We start from the raw sequence: 21101 nt of genomic DNA, 5'->3' as shown, positions 1-21101 counted from the left end.
TAGCTAGGAAACAGAAAAGAAAACTATCTTAAATTAGGAACATATTTCTTTAGATAAGCTTTAAATTCATTCAGAGAGCAACAAAGTTCTTAGATTTAGATGCTCTTTCTTCTGAAAATCATCATAAATATTAAAGTGGAGCAAAGAAGAGCAATATTGTGTGTCAAGATAATATTCATGTGACTCAGGATTCTCTTTTCTTAAAATGGTTTAATAGATAAGGATGAGAAGAGATGTGAAGGACAAGGGGTGAGGAGAACAAACAGATGCCCAGAGAGTCAACATTGTGAAGGAGGATGGTGATATTTCTTGTATTATCATCCACTGCCAACGCAGTATCATATTGGCTAGGAATGATACAGTGGAAAGTTAGTACAATTCTAGATCTCCAGAAATATAGCTACTCACAGCTTCAGTTTAACCCTATGGAATTTGGTAATAAAAATAGTAAGCATATGCATTCCCATCAGCTCTATCAGTCATTCCATTTCCACCTGTCTCTTCTGGTACATGAAAGGCAAAGCAGCCCCTTTGGTAGGTCTAGATAGTCCTAGACCCTTTCCAGAGTACAGACGAAACCCAAGGCTTGATATCATTCACAGAATGGAATTATCTTATACCCTGGTGGGCAAAGACACATTTTAAGTACAACAAACAAGAGCAACCTAGATATGGATGCTCAAAGAAGTTTGTAGGGTTTGGTTGTTTAAGACAGAGAGTATTGTGTTCATATTCTTACCAGTAGTTCTAACTGTTTTAACCTACCTGTCTCCTCTTTGTGTGTGCATGGTGGGAGGAGGGGCGTGGGGGCAGTTTGAGAGAGGGAGGGAAGGGACAGTGTATAACCAGACCGTATCAAATGGAAATGAGTAAATTAAGTATTTGAGACGTTAAGTGACTTATCCGAGGTTGTATACCCATTCTATAGTCACTTATGCTAACAAAATCACAGATACTTAAAATGTTGAAAATATTTATCTAAATTATTCCCACATGAAAATATAAGAATTGGATGGCACAATGTTTATTTCAGAAGAAATAACTTTTTCACTTTCTGGAACCACTTTTGTATTAGCCCTACCCATTTCCCCCTCCTTTCTTCCTGTAAAACACACACTTTTGACCAAGAAATTTGCCTAGTGCCCATGGCATTAGGAAGCCTCCTCAACAACGAACATAATGTGATCTTGTACAGTTGGGTCCTGATTAGTGTGACTAATGAATCCTATGAAGTAGTTCAGTTTTTCAAATATCCAAATTTCCATTACATATTTGAATTGGGTTAAACCCAATTGACATATTTTACATTTAATTAAAACTTCAAATAGTGCTATTTCAAATAATGAGACCACTTCACAGACTCCCTTATTTGGAATAATCAGGACTTAGATATATGGTCTGCATTTTTTTAAAATTGTGAATTGGTACAGACGTGATTGGTTGTTGAATATTGTTCCATACCAGTACCCTTGATTTGTATATAGACAACTTACAAAGATTTTTGTATAGATAGAAGAGTAGACATATAGGTTAGTAGTTCTTGTTATCTTGTTTAACCTTTTTAGAATTAAGAGAGTTTTTTCTTGTCTATTCCTCTATCAGATATCTTGCGTATTGATCACTTACTGCTCTCATAATTATTATGCCTTCTTGTTTATACATTTGGTCCAGTCTGACTGATTTTCCTGTCTTTGTTCTATTTAGAGGCAGCTAGGTAACACATTGAAGAAAATGTTGGACTTAGAATCAGGATGACCTGAGTTGGAATCCTGCCTGAAACGTTTACTAGCTGTGTGACCTTGGGCAACTCACTAAATCTCTCTGTTTCAGTTCCCTTATTTGTAAAATGGAGATAACAATAGCACCTTCCCCACAGACTTGTTGGAAGGATCAAATAAGATAATATATTTAAGCATATATCCCAACTTCAAAATGCCATATACATGCTAGCTAATATTGGCCGTTGTTAATTTACATTTCTGTTTCCTTGATTAGTATAGTTGTATTGTGATATTAGGGTCTAAATGGAGTAGGTCTGCCATCCTTCATGGAGAAAAGTGTTTTAAATGACTTTTATGTCTTGTCCATTTCCTTCTGTTTGTATTCCTTCCCTTTTCATCCTGGAATGCGCTTGTGATGACTTTATTTAGTTGTATCTTGCTAAACTTTCTCTAAACAGGTTTTACCCTTTATTTCTAAGATGATGCCACTCCTGTCTGCCATTCTTTTGCATAAGATTTTTTTTAAAGAGTTTATATTCTAAACTAGTGTTGGCTTTGGCTTCCATCTCTCTCCATTAGGCAATTAAGTCAGATAATTTGCTTGGAAGAGAAATTCACTTCCCTTGGTTGCCCTTCCCCCAATAAACCTCCACCATAGCCCCTTTGTTTCTGTTACTTTCTATCCAAGTCATGTCATCAAATTCCTTTGTAAAGATACAGTTTCCAGCCAATCAATGCATAAATACTGTTTATTCATTTGATGTTTAAGATTAAATTTATATGCAAGGAGACAAGTCTCAGACAATTAGAGTACCCTGCTTATATATTGCCTTCTTTGATATATTTGTAATTGAATGAGAGTAATAACACATGTATGTGGTACTTTTGAGGTTTAATATTCTGTTCCTCACAAGGACCCCATGAGTTTGGGTATTGCAAGTGCTGTTACACTCATTTTTACAAGTGAAAATAGAGAGATTCTGAGAAGTTAAGTATCTTGGCCATGATCACAGAGATCTTCTTACTAATATGAGGTGATATTTGAATCCAAGTGTTCCTGGATGGACCTGGATGGACCTGTGCTTAAAATCTACCTCAGACAATTGCTCATTTATGTTAGGCAAGTCAGTTAAATGCTTTAAGCCTCAGTTTTCTCATCTGTACAATGAGTAAGCACCACTTACCTCAAAATAGTTGTGAGGAATAAATTATGTTACATATGTAAATCATTTTGAAAATCTCAAAGTACCTTAAAAATGAGAGCTATTTTTTTATTATTATCATATGGTTCTTATCTTTTCAATTTAGTTCAAATAGAAATGGTCTTGGTATAATTCACTATCCATTCTTATTCTTCTGTATTTAGTGTTCTGTGGACCACTGCATAGGTGGATCAAATTAAGGTGGTGGATAGGTGGATGTTTTTTTTTTTTTTTGAGAATCAAATAAAAGTGTTAGGATATAAACTCATTTTATCTAGACTTACTGACAACATCTTTGGGACAGCTTCAGTAGCAGACAAGATAGTGGAGATAATATGTCTTTCATCTTGTTCCCATGTGGTTTTAATTTCTTCTTCCATGTCTCTGTATTTTGAAAGCTTTTCATCATAAGCGCTTTGAATATCATATTGTACATGTTATGTATATTTGGCTATATGTACATGGCATATATGTTGGTGAGTCAGTTAGGTGATACAGTGGATAGAGCATCAGGCCTGGAATCAAGAAGTTCAAATCTGGCTTCAAACTCTTACTAGCTGTGTGATCCTGGGCAAGTCACTTTACCCTGTTTGCCTCAGTTTCCTCTTCTGTAAAACGATTTGGAGAAGGAAATGGCAAACCACTCCTGTATCTTTGTCAAGAAAACCCCAAATGGGCGTCATGAGGAGTCAGACACAACTGAAACAATTGAACAGCACCAACAGCAATGTATATTGGAGACTGTGTCAATATCTATTAATAATGTTGTTCATATATATATATACATATATGTATTAATGTTACATCCACATTAATGTGGTAAACACTTTGTTCTGTGATACTGCTCCAGTTCCAGGAAGTTACTTGTTAAATTCTCAAGGATATTTGGGGTTCTGTAGATGTAATATTGGCATTTCTCATCTCTTAGTTTTTGATGAATAACTTGCTTCTGGAGTATAATTCTGACCAGCTGACCATATGATGTACTGGATATAGAACTGAGTCTAGAGTCAGAAATATTCGAGTTCAACTTTTTTTTGATTGGTCTCAGACAAATCCTGGCTAAATGACTCTGGGAAAGTCACTTAGCTTAAGAGTGCCTCAACAACTCCCCAAGATCCCAGCCCTATTCCCTTATATCTATATGACCTGTGGGCCAGTCATTTCCCCTCTCTAGGTCTCAGTTTCCTCATCTCTAAAATAAAGGAGACGCATTAGGTGGCCTTCTATCCCTTCTAGATCCAGATCTATGCTCTTACTATGAATGTATTTATTTACTAAGTAAGAAATGGATTGTGATCTATATTAGTCAAGGGACCTCTAAATCTCAAGGAGTGCCTCACACTGAGTATATGATAAGGAAGATTTTTGCTTCATTAAAGGCAGGGAAAATAAGACCCTGAAGACAGTTCCAGATAAGACTGCTGAGGTTCTTTGTTATGAATTGTTCTTAATATGCAGAAATTTGGTTTTTAGAGTGTGCATATATATGTGAGAGCTAGATATAGTGGCAAAAAGAGACAGAAAGAAGGATGGGGAGGGAGAGGGAAGAGAAGAGAGCCAAGGATGTGGGAAGAAGGTAGAGGGAGGGAAGTGTGAAGGACTATGTCTCCTAGGTGCCATTTTATTCATAATTACTTCTTAGCCACTATGTTAATAAGCCAATTTACATAACAATTCTGTCTATACCTTAGGCCAGTTGACTTTCTTTCTTCATTCTTTGATTAAAAGTAAGGGGATGGGGGCAGCTAGGTGGCACAGTGGATAGAGAACCAGTCCTGAAGTCAGGAGGACCTGAGTTCATATACGACCTCAGACCAAACACTTGACACTTACCAGCTGTGTGACCCTGGGCAAGGCACTTAACTCCAATTGTCAAAAAAAAAAAAAAGTAAGGGGATAAACACTCATCATCTAGGCTGTCATCTGTAACTTTTTTAGAATCTGAATCTCTTCAGTTTTTTTTTTATTTAAGAAAAAGCCTCCATTATCTGAAATTTCTCATCTAGTGGCTTCATGTTCACCTTTCCACTTTTATCCTCCCCTTCTTTTCACCATCTGCAAAGATTACAGGATCATAGGATCATATATTTAGAGTTCAAAGGGACCTCAGAGGTCATGTGGATCAATCTCTTCATTTTGGAAATGAAGAATCTGAGACTCTGGAATGTTATATAATCTGTCCAAGGTCACACAGATAATATCAGAAGCAGAATTTGAATCCAGATCCTCTAATTTGGTTGAATCCTGTCATTTTTTTTGTTTCTTTTCTTATCACTGATCCAGTCTATGAGATCTTTTTCTTGTCTGTTCTCTTCACTTTTTCAGTTCCAGTTTCTAGTTATGGAGGGTGTAAAATTTTTTGGTTCTTTCAAGTTTTTCTTTTTACTTCTTCCCTTGAGAAATTGCTTCACAGATTTTTAAAAAATACATGTCCTTACTATTTCCTTCCATTTCAAAAGAGGAGCAGAGTTGATCATGCCTTTGATATTTAAATAATTTTCTGTTCTAACAGATTTGCCCAGCCTTCCTCTATCTCTGCCAAATTCTTCATCTTCTGAAGGATGGAATTGTTATTGCCACTGCATTATGGGAAAAGGTGGTAGTGTCTGTTGCTCACTTTACATGTTACAATCTTAGTTCTTTATTGCATGAAAATCCTGCCAATGCTGCTAGACTTGGATGGTCTTTTACCTTTCTTTGTATTCTAAGCACTTAACACAGTTCCTGTCACATAGTAGGCACTTAATCAATTAGTCAAACATTTATTAAGCATCTTCTGTATACCAGGCACCGTGCTAAGACTTGGGGATACAAAAAGACACAGAAGACAGTCCCTGCCCTCAAGGAGCTTACAATTTAATGGCTGACTGACTTTCCTTCTTGATATATTCCAGATCATGACAACATTAATAACAAGAGTTAATATTTATAAAGCACCATAAGGTTTATGAATGACTTTAATCAGCACAACTCTGATAGGCAAAGCAAGGATTGTTAGCTCCATTTTACATAGAACTTAGAGAAATTTAATAACTCACTCAGAGTCACAGAGTTTCCTGGCTACACATGCTCAACTGATTTCCATGTCTTCTAACTTTAAGACTAGTGATTGTTCCATTATACCTCACCATGCATCAGAAAGGCATCACATCACAGTTTCCCTTCAGACTTATTTTGGCAGTAAGTATTCACTGACTTATTGTGTAACTTGGAAAAGATCACTGTCTTCTTAGGTCTCAGTTTCTACCTCTGTAAAAATAAAAACATTAACTTATATACTTCCTCCAACACCTGCATTCTGCAATTCAATGAATATTTGAATACTTTGCTATTTCAATGGACCTATGATTGCCTCAGTATGAGAGCTCCCTCCAAAAGTCCAAATCATAATCCATCAATGCTTTCTCATCCTGTGTGACCCTTGTCTACCTCCTTTGATAAATACTCCACAGAGAATCAACCTAATACAATGAGGCAGCCTTCCTCTTCATCTATTAACTTCATTTATGTACCAACCTATCACACAAGTTGCATCCATTAACTTTTATTTTGATTATATGACCAAGTCACCTCCATTTATAGTCATATATCTCAAGGATTCTATGTTTTGTTCTGCTTCTTGTATGTAATTTGTTATTACAGTCTCTGTCAATTCCAACCCATATTTATGATAAAAAAAAATCATTCAGGACTCATCTTCCTAAAATTCACCTTAGGCTTGTTAAGCAATAATTCTACTCCCTTGTCACTTTCCTATTCTTTTGAATGTCTTTCCACTGGTTACACTGGGACAAATATCAAAACCATTCCTTTCCTATGCAAAATAATTGCCTCAAGGTCCACCCTTGGTTATTGCAACTACATGCTATATAATATTGCATAGTATTAAGTTTCTCTTTTCTCATTGTTCCATAGGCAATGTCTCTCACCACATTAGCACTCATATGCTGTTTGTACTGCACACTACTATTTTAATTTAACTAAGGCTTGTGCTAGTTTAGTTTGAGATGTCAAGGAACTCAAAATATGGAGTTGAAGTCAAGATCCCGGCTTTGCAGTTTACCACTAAAATTATCTGAGCCTTGCCTCCTTGTTTGTAAAATGGAGGAGTTTGACTAGATGATTTCTAAGGTTCTTTCTAGCTCTAAATCTATGATTCATCCTAGAGATCTTTTAATCTAGCTATGAGATTTATTCACAGTATATACACTGATGTGGTAGACAAAGGAAATGGAAGACATGTATGTTGTGACAGTCTCATTATTACCATGTATATTAGTTCTTTTTTTCTGGTCCTAAGAGGTGAGAATAGAAAGTTTTTATTTTAATTTTTAAAAACATTTTAATTTATGAAATAACACAAGCATTTCCATGATATAGTAGAATTAAAAAAAAGATGATTGCACATGAAACTACAAATCTATTAAGTACAACTAGCTATTCCTTTTAAATATATAATAAAGTTATCCTGTAACTTTCTTTTTTTCTTTGAAGTTTTTCCCTCCCCCTGCCCCCATCATAGAGATGGCTGCCATTAGACAAATATATATATATATATATACACACATGTATATATATGTGTGTGTGTATCTATACATCTCCATATCTATCTATGTAAAATCATTCTATACATACTAAGAGAGAGAAGCGCTTTCTAGACCTTCACACTGAGCCAAGTGAGTCCAAGATGGTCAGAGAAGGCCTCTTTTATAATAAAAAGGACAGGAAGCCAGAGGTTTTTTTTTCTTTTTACAAAAGCATCAATCTAAGATATGAAGACCATAGAAATCTTTGCATTCATAAATTATGAGCAAACTAGATAAAGATGAACCCAAGGTTAGTAGAGTTCCTTTACGTGTTGAAGCATTGTACTAACTGACACATCACCATAGCTCTTTTCATTTCTCCTCCCTCCAGAGAAAGGGGCCTCAGCTGAAGAATTCATCAGTGATTTAAAGGACCACATTGAACTCCCTTTGTCTTTAGATTCATCTCTTTCTTCCCCTTGCACTTTAGCTTCTATGCTGTGTCACGTTTACTTCTTACATAGTCATATACCCTGCCCCCTGCATCAGCTCCCACTTCTTAATTGTAATTGCTTTGTATTCATTGATTCATTCTTCTGCCATTCAACATCCATTTAGAATATGGATATTATCTTCATTTTCTCTAACATATGTCCCCATCCCCCCAGTGATTATTCTTTAGAATTTCTCTCTTTTTCTCTCCCTTCTCCCTTTTCTTCTCTGTGGATCTCAGAAAACATCTTGTCCATTTCAGGCTACTTTTGTTGTTTTTAAGCCTAGTGTAGTAAGAACACTGTATCAGGAGTCAGAAGACCTGAGTTTGAGTCTCAATTCTGACACTAGCTGTGTGACTTTGGAAAGGCCCTTGGAATAGCCTCTCTGAATATTAGTTTTCTTATCTATAATGTGGAAATGATAATACTTAGACTATTTACTTCTCCATAGGGTTCTGGATAAAATGCTTGGTAAAGCTTAAAGCACAATAGAAATGTAAACTGCTATTATGATCTTTATCTGAAATTCAGCTTCTTTTCTTCATCTATTTCTTCCTGAAACAACACTTGCTATCATCCCACTTCATCAGCTTCCCTGGTGGCTTCCCTCCAATCATCTTAGAAGTACTTAATTTTGAAAGCTCAGCACTTTTATTTTCTCTGTGTCTCCTGAGCCCTTGAAACTGGTCAAACTGTGCTTGTCTCCCTTTGATTCCTTTTATTAGGATCTATGCTTGGGAGCTGGCATAAATATCCCTTCCTCCCTATAGGGATAGATTCTTTTATTTCCCAGGAGACAGTGCCATATCCCTTTCCTCCGCACCTAAATGAATATTTCCTGTCTATGTATTATACACAAATTATTTCTTGGGGGATAAGTTGCTTAAATTCTCTGAGTTTCATTTTTTCATTTCTGTAGAATGGAGATAATACTCACGTCACCTCGCTGCTTCACACTAATAAAACTATTGTTTTATGTGCATTTATTTTTATGAATAATTGCCTCGTCTCCCTTGACCTCTTTCTCCTCTTTCTTGTCTCAACTTTGATTGTCCCCTCCATAAGCTGTAACTCTGCTCCTAAAAATTGCTGATACATCTACCTAATACCATCCTCCTTAAGTCACAGTTTCATTTCATACTTTTTTTTCATAGTCCAAGCTCTGTGAAGATCTGTGATTTTTACTGAAACTATTCAAATGTGTGTGAACCAAGTCACTTCATGTCTTTTAAATATGGATGATTTCTTTGTGGTCAACCTTGGGCAATGATGAGATTCCCCATGCTTACCTGCACTGGTCCTTGAATGACATACAGTGTCATGCTATATGTAGCACCCACTCAAAGATTTTAGACATTGATTAGAATGCCATCTCTCCAGGTGTTGTGAGGCCCAAATGAGAAGATGGACGTAAAGCACTATGTTAATATTCGTTATCATAACCATCGTCATCAACATCAACATCATCATCATCATCATCACCATCATCATCATGATCATCATCAGCCTATAGTCACTAGGCTTCCAGTCTCCTGATGTCTTCATGCCCTAAGTTTTGTATTGCATTACGGCTACCTTTAAGCAATATAACAGTGTGCTGGTAAATGTTTAATAGCCAGACTTTCTTGAGGGAAATTCACACACACACTTACACACACACACACACACACACACACACACACACACACACACACACTTCACCTTCCATCTCTATGCCTCTGCACTAGCTGCCCCACATGCCTGGAATGCACTCCCTCCCCATTTCCACTTCACAGAATTTGATTTCTTTAAAGACTCAACTCATATACCCAACTTCTACATGAAACCTTTTCTTTCCCTTCCCCCATACTAAGATCCTCCTTTCCTAATCACCTTATATTTAACTACTTTGTATTTATATCTATCTTGTATATACTTATATATGTAGATATTGTCTCATATTGATAAAATATAATCTTGGGAGCAGGAATTGTTTCCTTTTATATGTCCAGCACATAGTATAATACTTAGCACATTCATTCAATATGTATAATTATTGGAGCATGTCTTATTCCAGACTGGGCATCTCCCCCAGTGACTAAAAACAGGGTTTTGCTCATAGGAGCCATTTATTAAATGCCTATAGGCAACTAGGTGGTGCAGTGGATAGAGCACTGGGCTTGGAATCAGGAAGACTCATCTTTATGAGTTTAAATCTGGCCTCAGACACTTACTAGCTGTATGACCCTGAGCAAGTCACTTAACCCTATTTTCCTCAGTTTCTTCACATGTAAAATGAGCTAGAGAAGAAAATGGCAAACTACTCCAACATCTTTTCCAAGAAAACTCCCAAATGGGGTCATGAAGAGTCTGAAATGACTGAACCACCACAACAACATGAACAATAATATTAAATTCTTGTTACATGGGTTTTCTGTTTTAATCAGTTGAAGTCATAAGTTTTACCAATTCCTGGATGGGTGAAAGAATGTGTAGAGGAACATACAGTTACTTTATAGTTCTGAAATCACCCAGCTGGAACAAAATAGGTGAAAACAAAAGTTTGAGCTGAAATTGAGCTGTTGGCTTAGTGAGGGTGTTGAGATATGGCCTCCAGTTCGACTTATCAGACTGATTTCCCCCTACTTTTTAGCATGTTGTTGGTTGTCATGGAGATATAGTCTGAAAAGTGATAATAGCTTTTGTTCAGTCCTTAATTGGTCATAGCCCTCATTATACCAATCAGTACTTTGTTCATATGTTCTACAGTTACTGCTAAATGGATTTCTATTCTTTGAATCTTATCTCCTCATTCCCTATCCCACCTAGCACACACTCCTTTTCTCCTTTAAAAAAAATCCTTTGCCCAAAACTCAGTTTTCAAAAAAGATGAAAAAAGATATTTACTCATTTGGTACTGATTTTATTTTTATTCCATCTATTTTCATTTTTCTTAGAGATAATATCTTTCACATTTTTTGTGTACCCTATGACATTCAGCATGGTGCTTGATAATCCGGGCTTATTAAGAATGATTGACTTAGAACTGGCAGTAGTCTTATGCGTCATCTTCTCCAGCTCCTTCATTTTATAGATGAGGAAACTGAGACCCAGAGAGGAGATGTAATTTGCTCAAAGTCACATGGGTAGGCACATTGCAGAAAATCAGTGAATATTTGATGCTGACTTTGATGTTTTCATTTATCATGGTGGAAGGACTGTTGGATTTGGTGTGGCAGAGGATACCTGAGTTTGAATCATGTTTGTGGTGCTAGCTATTTGACCATGTACAAGTCACTCAAACCCAACTAAACCTCACTTTCCTTATTTGTAAAGTTCAAGGGGTGTAATAATATGTTATGGGTGTGAGGATCAAATGAGGCATGAAGTACTTTGTAAACTTTAAATTGTTACTTATGTAAATGTAAACTTTAGCTATTCTTATTGTTGAGAGTTAGCCTGATATGGCAAACAGAGGACTGGCCTTGGAATTGGGAGACCTTTGTTTACCTGTTTTATCTCTGACATATATTAGCCATGAGACCCACTACCTCTTTGTGTTTATTATAGGCAACTCTTTGAGAATCTATGGTTACAGACTGGTTTCAGAGCCCTATGGTAGAGGGAGTTTCCACACTAAGAATTCACTAAACAGATGAATTCACACACATGAACATAATTATTATTGTTCTCATTTCTGGCCAAAGCAACAACCGAAGCAGCATTTATTCTCACTGAGCTAACTGAGCAACCTTGAGAAAGTCACAACTTTGAAGGAGAAGGAGGAAGGCTGGAGTATCTCTCACATCCTTTCAGCTTAGAATCATATGATTCTTGCTCTTAGTCAACAGGTTTTCAATTTTAAAAGGACATGTGAAGAAAGACACTAACTACATTCAGAGAAAGAACCGATAAATAGAAGTATGCATGGGATAATTTTACATATATTTGTGTCTAATGGTAACCATCTCTAGGGTGGGGTGAGAAGGGAAGAAAAAAAGCAATTTACATGGTAATTTTATTATATATTTAAAAGGAATAGCAAGTCGTATATAATATATTTGCAGTTTCATGTGCAATCATCTATTTTATTATATTGTTATGGAAATGCTTGCTTTATTCCATAAATTAAAAATAAAATACATAAATTGTTTTTAAGAAGGTTATTTGGCACATAGTAGCCAGTAGTATAGTATCACTTCACCACAGGAGGGGAATTATGAGCCTTGTTAATTCATTTCGGCAAACATTTGCGAAATATCTACTATATAAAAAGTGCTTTAATAAGTGTTGGGATTTTGAAAATGAACAAATACACAATTCCTGCCCTCTAGGAGTCTGCCATCTGCTAAGAGGAATACAAAGCAAGCATGCTATTAAATAGATTAAAAGTGAGGGAAAATAGAGATTAAAAGAACTCTGGGAAAATTTGAGGGGATGCACTCCATTCAGCTGGAGGAATCAGGGAAGACTTCATGGAATAAGAGCCACTTATGACTAGCCTTGAAAGAAGAGGAGCTAAACTGGTGGTGGCAAAATCAAATAGAAATGGGGGCCACTAAACCATATGTGAGGATCCCTATGGGTCACATACTGACTTAGAAAACCGCATATTAACATTATCTGTGTCTTATTGTATGTTTAATTATTTTGCTCACTATTTACCAATTACAGTTTAATCAGGATCCTGTCATACTTGCAGGGTTGAAGGCTCTGCGTATTGCATTTGACACCTCTTTGTTAAACCATTGACAAGGAGGGGGTTGCAGGCAAAAGGCGGGGGTCAGCGGTGGGGAGAGATGGTGGTGTTGGTGGTGGTGGTGGTGGTGAGGTGGGAGTTCTGCAGAGTTGAGAGGGGGCAAGATTAAGTTTGGTAACAGCCAAGTGTCTAGTCTGGCTGAAACATAAAGCGAATGCAGAGGAATCACTTAAAATAAGTCTAGAAAAGTAGGCTACAATCAAATTGGCATTTACATAATAGCCTATTGGGGTTTGTGGTTTATCTTATAAGAAAACTCAAAACAATATTAAAGTAATAGTTTGTTCTACATTACCTAACTAAATAAAAGAAAATAAAAATTAACTTGACTCCAATTAAAAATAGAAGAGAAGAAGCATCCAACTTTTAACATATTAGTATCAAAAGACTTGAATCTAGAAGGTATTTTAGGAATCATCTAGTCCAGGAGTTCTTAATATTTTTGTGTGTGTCATAGAGTCCTTTGGGAGTCTGGTGAAACCTGTATACCCCTTTCGATGACCATTTTTTTAAATGCATAAAAACAAAATACATAGGATTGGAAAGCAAACTGATTATATTGCAATAGTTTATCTAGCTAGCTAGCTATCTGCCTATCTCTCTATCTATTATCTATCCATCTATCTATCTATCTATCTATCTATCTACCTATCTATTTGTCTGTCTGTCGGTCTGTCTGTCTATCTGCCTATCCATCTATCCATCTATCCATCTATCTATCTACCTAGGCAAATTCATGGACCTCTTTAAATCTATCCACAGAACTCTTTAGGGGAGTCATTGGATTCAGGATTAAGAACTCTTGATGAAGTCTTTTCCTCTCAACTCATAGATGGACAAGCTGAGGTCAGAGGAATTAATGTTCTAAATCAATACATAGGAGAAGTAGCATAACAAAGAGGCAAGAGTACTGGCCATTGGCAGGGAGAGGTAGTTCTGAGGCCCCTATGATTAAGCTCCCTGTGATAATATAGTGGGCTGTCAGCCTGTCTCTCTCCAGGCACAAGGTAGCAAGGGATCATAGGGAGGAGGAGGTAGTAATTATGTATATAATTGCTTTGATTCATCTTCATTCCCTGTGCATCACTTCATACAAGTTTTCCTGTATTTCTTTGTGTTTTTTTCATATTCTAACATATTCAAATACCATAATTTGCTTAACAGCTTGTTATCTATAGACACCTCATTTATAGGTGTACCATCGACATTTCCTGTGGGTACTGTGGATAGCACCACAATGAATATTTTCATACAGAAAATATGTTATGTTGTTGTCAATGACTGCCTTGGGGGCAGCTACCTGAGGGTGGGATCACTCTGTCAATATGAATGAAAATTTTATAATTTTTCTTTTCGTTGTTCCAAAATGTTCTCCAAACTTATTGAAGCTATTCAAAACTCAACAAGAAGCAAACTAGTAGGAACTGGCAGCATTTTGCTTAGTTTCTAAAATATGAGATGCCCTTCAAGTTAACTTGCTTGATAGCTAAGACCTTAATGTAAATGAATTTAACTTATTGAAGCTATTTAGGACTTTTCCAACCAACCTCTATCTGTATAAACTTTAATGTACATGTTGTGTGACTTCCCACCCCAAAGTTAAGCTAATAGATATGCCATGTGTTTGTGGTTTGTCTAACAACATAAGAGAGTAATTGTGAGGGGTAGTTCATTAAAAGACAGAATGTACCAATGTGCTTTTTAAGTTTGTATCTACATTGTGTAATGTGGAGTTCTATGACCATTTAAAATTGCCTTCATTTACATAATTGTAGTTATTGTGAATATTGCTATTTTGACTCTTCTTTATTCCCTCTGCTTTACTTCATACTTCTCCTAACATTTTTTATATTCCATAATATCTATATGCCATAATTTGTTCAACAGTTTGCAAGTTTTTAGATATACTGTTTCCATTCTTGGGGCTATTGCAAATAGTACCACTATGAATAGGGCAGCTGGATGATGCAGTGGGTAGATCACAGGGCTTGGAATCAGAAAGACTCATCTTTATGAGTTTAAATCTGGTCTCAGATACTTACTAGCTATGTGACTCTGGGCAAGTCACTTAACCCTGTTCGTCTCAGTTTCCTCATCTGTAAAATGAGCTGGAGAAGGAAATGACAAATCACTCTAGTATCTTTACCAAGAAACTCCCACATGGGGTCACAAAGAGTCGGACATGACTGAAACAACTGAATGACAAAACCCCTATGAATATTTTCATATAAAAATCTTTTGTTGTTGTCAATGACTTCCTTGGGGCATCAACCTAGCAATGGAATCACTGGGTCAAGATGTATGAATGGTTTTAAATTTTTTCTTTTCATATGTTCAAAATGTTTTACAAACTTGTTAAACTATTCATGGCTCTCTAAGCAACAAACTAATATTACCTGGCTGCATTTTGCTTAATTTCTGAAATACAAGCACCCTTGAAATAAACTTACTTAATAATTTACTTCTTAATGCATAAATGAATTTAACTTATCGAAACTCTTCAGGAATTCGGAATATGGTATTTAATATCCCTTCTGTTTTCCCGTTTTGACTGGCCTCAAATATCCGCTATCATTTGTTTTCAAAGACTTTATGTTATACTAGAGAAGTTTACCTCCTGCTGATCTGAAAGGATAAGGATATAAAGCTTGAGGAAGTATCACCACTTCTTGCTGCTATGATAATTCTTCTTGGCTCTGCACTTATACGGAGGAGGAGAGAGAGGGTATTAGTCCCCATCATTGGACCAATCTGTGAATTATTTGCTAATGGTTACCAACTTTTGGCAGATACTCAGAATAGATAACATTTCTGTATTTATGTCATTGGAAAGAGTCTTTCTCATTGCTAATCAACAAATTAATCTTGGTGTTTGTTTTTTTTTTTTTTTTTTTTTTGTGTGTGTGTGTCTTTTTTGTTTCTGGACACCCAATAATCAAGAAAGCCGACATTCGGGTCGTTGGAAAGTTAGTAGCCAGGTCCATGAGAGAGAGGAGAATGAAAATACGTTTCAGATCACCAGATTAATAATCAGGTGAACAAGTACCTTTTATCTTTGAGTAAACTTGATGACTAAAAATAGGAAAAGAAGAAGAATCTCCAAGCATAGAAAGATATGACAAGTTAGCAATCTAGTGACTTCCCATAAAATATATGTACCTGTTTTATCATAACAATAAAACTGAAGGCAAGTAACAATAAAAAAAAACAGAACACAAAAAGTTTCTTGTTGACAGTTGATTTTGCTTTGCTATATTACCAGAAAATCTCAGCATCATAAAATCTTTGAATTTAGAAAATATCTTGGAAGTCATTTTCAATTCTTACCTGAAGCATGAGCCTCCTCTAAAACCTTCAAATATACAAATTTGAAAGCATACAAAGTGAGGTAGGATGGATAATTAGATGAATAAGGAAATTCAGGTCCAACTATAATCCAATAGTCTCAAATAATGGGCTGATTTTAAAAGATTAATTCATAGAGATATGTGTAAAGGCCTAAACATAGCTTCTAATGCAGCTAGATGGTGCAGTAGTGTGCTGGGGCCAGTTTGGAAGACTTGAGTTCAAATATGATCTCAGACACTTATTAGATGTGGGACCCTGAATTACTTAACCTTTTTGTGCCTCCAGTAGAGAAGGAAATGGCAAACCACTCTAGTATCTTTGCCAAGAAATCTCCATGGACATTATGGTCCATGGGATTACAAAAGTCAGACACAACTGAACAAGTATAGCTTCAAAAAATCAGTAGCAAAAGTAGAGAATGATATAGATGTGGATAGACAGCAGCTCATCTAGAAAACGCTTGTGGGTTTTAAATGACTACAAGTTCAATATGAGTCAACAATGCTCTGTGACTGGCAAAAAAACCCAAAACAAAACAAAACAAAACAAACAAAACAAAACCACAACAAACCACTAGTGTAAATCTTAGAAGCAATGATTGTAATCATTCATTTTCCACATAAATACTTCTAGCGATCCGTTTTGGCTTTGCCATTTTTTAGCTATATAATATTGGATGAGTCACTTCAATTTTGAGATCCTCACTTTGCCCATCTGTCAAACGGGGATAGTAAAATTTGAACTACCAACTTTAAAATGGAAACTACTGACTTCATAGAGCCGTTGTGAAGATCAAATGAAGTAATTTTTCTAAAGTGATTTTTAAACTGTAAGACATTATGTAAATATAAGCAGTTATTACTGTCATTGCTTATGTGACAGCCTGCTCAATTTTTTCGTTAAAAATTTTTATATCTTTTGATTTAATGTTACCCTCATTTCCAAATATATACTTCAACCTCCCACTTCTCCCTAACATCCATGCTTTGTAACAAAGAATAAAAAGAGAAAATATGTAGTTCAGCATAATCAACCAATATATTACCTTACTCTGATAGTATATGAAATATTTGATACCCCATAATCCCCGACCTTTAAGAAGAGGAAAGAGAGGAGGGCACATTTTCTAAACTCTATAGTCAAATTTAATTATTATAATTACACAGTATTCACTGTTTTGTTCTTTTATATTATTCTATAAAATTGTTTATATTATAGAATATTTTATTATCCTTATATATTTGAATTGCTATAGTCATTCTGCATATATTGTTTTCTAGGTTCTGTTTCTTTTATTCTGCTATTGTTACATGACTAGCTCATTTCTTTTTAACAATCATACATATCCTCAATGATACCTTTAATGACCCTTTCCCCACACAGGTCACCTCTGATAATACAGTCTGCTTACACTTTTACATTATTCTTTGGGTCACTTATAATTTTCTTTAGCGGTTGTGGTATTCACATATATGCAGAAGAATATTGACCTTTAAAGATGGATCTTGGGTTTAGAGTAGCTTGGAATCGTTGAAAGAGATGCACAGTTCCCCAAATTGCAAGACAGAACTTCTCCTCCTCCTCCTTCTTCTCCTGCTCCTTCTTTTTCTCCTTCCTCCTCTTCCTTGCCTAGCTCATTTCCATTTGTTGCCGAAGTACAATATATATGCACTTGGACTAACTCAATAATTCCCCATCAATTTCATATTATAGCCTGGACAATAGATTCACTTGTCGTTTTCCCATGTGAATCATTAGCTTGCTCTATTTTGAGTGTTTTGGAGCTCACTGAGGAGGCCTTCTTGTGCTACTCTGGGCCTTGACGCAATATGGAATTAGTTTATGTAATATTGAATTGTATACTGAACACTGAGTTAGGATGCTGAACACTGTCAGGAAACTGAATACAGAGTCAGGGTACTGAATACTGAATTGGGGTATTGGATACTGAGTGTGGCTGTTGAATACTTGAATACTTATTGGATGATGTCTTTTGGTACTGAATTCAGACTAGGGTACAGAATATCGAATTTTAGTACAAAATTCTTAAACTGGTGCTAAATATTCATTTTTGGATAATGACTTCTGGGTTTAGATATGGAATATTGAGTTTGGATTTGAAATACTGAATGTGCATGTGGAATTCTGACTTTGGATATTGAATACTGAGTTTGATACTGAATACTGAGTTGGAATAGTGAATGCTGATTTTCAGTATTGAATACTAAGTTTGGCTACTTACACTGAGGCTAGGTACAGAATACAAAATACTCTTTGGTTACTGAATATTAAGGTTGTTTGGTTTTTTGTTTTTTTTTTGTATGGAATACTGAGTTTTGGTATTTCATGCTGAACTTAAACACCAAATACTGAACTTTGATGCAGAATATTAGTTTTGAATAATTAACATTAAATTGGTATGCAGACTTTGGGGACCAAATAGTGTCTTAGATACTGAATTCTGTTTTGGGGTACTGACAGCTGAATTTGTACTCTGAATACTGAGTTTGATTATTTAATGTTAAGTTGCAGTATTAATAGTTGAGTGCGGGACAAAATACTGAGTCTTGACAATGAATACTGAGTTAACAACTGAATCAAGGAATCTTAAGGCTTTTAAGACAAGCAACCTATTGTCTATAAGGAAAGGCAGTGGTAATTAATAATCAGAATTATTTAACATTTGTATAGTGCTTTAAGGTTTGCAAAGCACTTTTCAAATATTATCTCATTTTATCTTTATAACAACCCTGAGAAGTAGATGCTATCATTATTCTCATTTTATAAATGAGGAAACTGAGGCAGGCATGAACATACCAAATAAGCAAATACTTGTAAAGCTCTTAGCATAGTGTCTAGCACATAATAGGCACTACATAAAACTATTTTTAACTGTTATTATAGTTATATTTTAGTGTTGAGTGACTTGCCCAGGGTCATGTAAATGTCTGAGGCCATATTAGAACTCAGGTCTGCCAGAATAATTTAACTTGGCATGAAATACATTATTCTAAGCAGCAATATCTAGCATATAGTAAACATTTAATGGGCAGGCCACTTAACCCTGTTTGCCTCAGTTCCTCATCTATAAAATGAGCTAGAGAAGGAAATGGCAAACCACTCCAGTATCTCTGCCAAGAAAACCCCAAATGGGATCACAAAGGGTTGTACATGGCTGAAAATGACCAAAAAACAAATTTTTTATTGGGTAAAATAAGCACTACAGGTATTAATGGCAAAAGGGCCTACAAGGAGAGTTTGCCCAATTTATGTTATGATAATTATTTGTCTAATTCATATATTAGTCCATATAGATCTTTTATTTACTTGCATTAGCATTTTTGTTCCATGGTTTTTGGGGCTAGATTGCCTTTGGGGAAGGGCAAAGTTCTTTTAATGACCTCAAGCTCTTTCCAGAAACAAAGGCCTTGGTTTTTAAAACAATATTCTCTTAGTGTTGTTATATGACTGCAAAATCATAGAACCCTACAGTCTTTAAAGAAATGAAAGTAAGGATCACCCAGACAGCAGTGGAGAAGTGCATGCTGGGTATGGACAATCTTTATGAACACTTTACAAACAATAAATTATGCAGGAAAACTGATATAAAGCATGCCATCAAAGAACATGGACTGGTCACCATGTTAGAGAAAACTGATGGGCAACCCGTGTGTTATTCTGTTTATATCCTCATGATATTATGAAAAATGAGGAAGGCCCCTGGTTTGTGAGGTTGACTCCCCTCACTGTAGCCATGGCTCACATGAGCCCTGAAAGGACATAAATAAGAACTGTGCAAGATGGACAGGCATGGATGGATTACAATCTGGCTCATTGGAAGGTCAGCTATTCTTCCCATATCAATGAGATCACAGATCTCTTGGATTATATTGGATAATTTTAAAAGAAGGTTGTTAATATAAAAGAAAGCATTTTGTAATCTTCATTTGTGCAGAGTAAGCATTGACATTTTTCCTACCTAGTAGGAAATCCTTCCTACCTAAGTAGGTATCCTTCCTATCCTAGTAGGACATGTTGTCTCCCCTTACAGTTCTAAGGGATCTCCATCTCATTTTGCTACATTTTCGGCCGGTAGCTTTTTGAGTCCCTTCAAGATGCCACTGTTTCCTAGTCAACTGCTTTTCAACACCAATTCTATGTGCTTGTTCTTTATGCTATGTTTTATTAACATAGACTAGCATCATATCAGCTTTAAGGGTAATGAAAAGCTGATCCAGAAGAAGTGAAAGGAAACAAGCATTTAAGTGCCTGCTACGTGCTAGGCACTGTGTTAAGCACTTTACAAATAATATATCATCGGATCCTCACAACAACCCTGTAAGGTAGGTGCTATTATTATCCACATTTTACAGTTAAAGAAGAGGCAGATAGAAGGCAAGTGATTTGAAGAAGATTTTACAAGTACCATGTTACTGACATTTGTTACACAGAACCACATAGTTGGTGATAATGTCACAGCCCACTGTGTTGGTCAGACCAGCTCTGAATAGCAAATTAAAATCTTTATGCATCATTTAGGGGAGGACATTGACAAGCTGAAATATGTTCAGAGGGGCAAGTAACCATGTCAAGGAAGGAATCAAGGCCATGCCATATGGAGGTAGGTCAATGGAATCAGAATATTTAGCCTTGAAAAAGAAGATTTAGGGAACACACGTTAACTGTTCTCAGATATTTGATAGGTTGTCACATGGGACATTATTAGATTTATTCAGCTTGTTCCCAAAAGGCAGAGTTACAAATAATATGTAGAAGTTAGAAAAGGGTAAATTTGATTTCAACTTAAAGAAGAATTTTCCAATAATAAAAACTTCTGAAAGTGTAATGATTTGCATTATTTGGTAGTTAATTCTCCTTCATGAAAGGTGTTTAAGCACTTATCAGGGTTAATGTAGATGGCGTTGATATTTGGGGTAGGGTGTTGGACAAAATGATCTCTGAAATCTCCTCCAACTCTGAGACTCTATGACTATGTATTGATTCTGGGGGAATTATAGAAGGTATTATTGACCCATTGGAATTTACTATCTAAAGATGACAAAATAGAA

At 35.8% G+C, this 21101-nt stretch overlaps 1 protein-coding gene across 1 annotated transcript in view; it reads left to right on the top strand.

Annotated features, from left to right (window-relative positions):
- Positions 1-15862, top strand: part of IQCM (IQ motif containing M) — a 240631-nt gene extending 224769 nt beyond the window's left edge. Inside the window, exon 7 of the mRNA XM_027866818.1 lies at positions 15601-15862. Within this exon, the coding sequence (XP_027722619.1) occupies positions 15601-15711 (111 nt within the window). The 3' untranslated portion in view covers positions 15712-15862. The remainder of the gene's footprint in view (positions 1-15600) is intronic.
- Positions 15863-21101: the final 5239 nt, after the last annotated feature.

This window comes from Vombatus ursinus, unplaced genomic scaffold (assembly GCF_900497805.2).
Source record: "Vombatus ursinus unplaced genomic scaffold, bare-nosed wombat genome assembly UNPS02014784.1, whole genome shotgun sequence".
Lineage (NCBI taxonomy): Eukaryota > Metazoa > Chordata > Mammalia > Diprotodontia > Vombatidae > Vombatus > Vombatus ursinus.
Note: the sequence above shows the minus strand (reverse complement) of the source record. Positions and strands in the feature narration are given on the sequence as shown.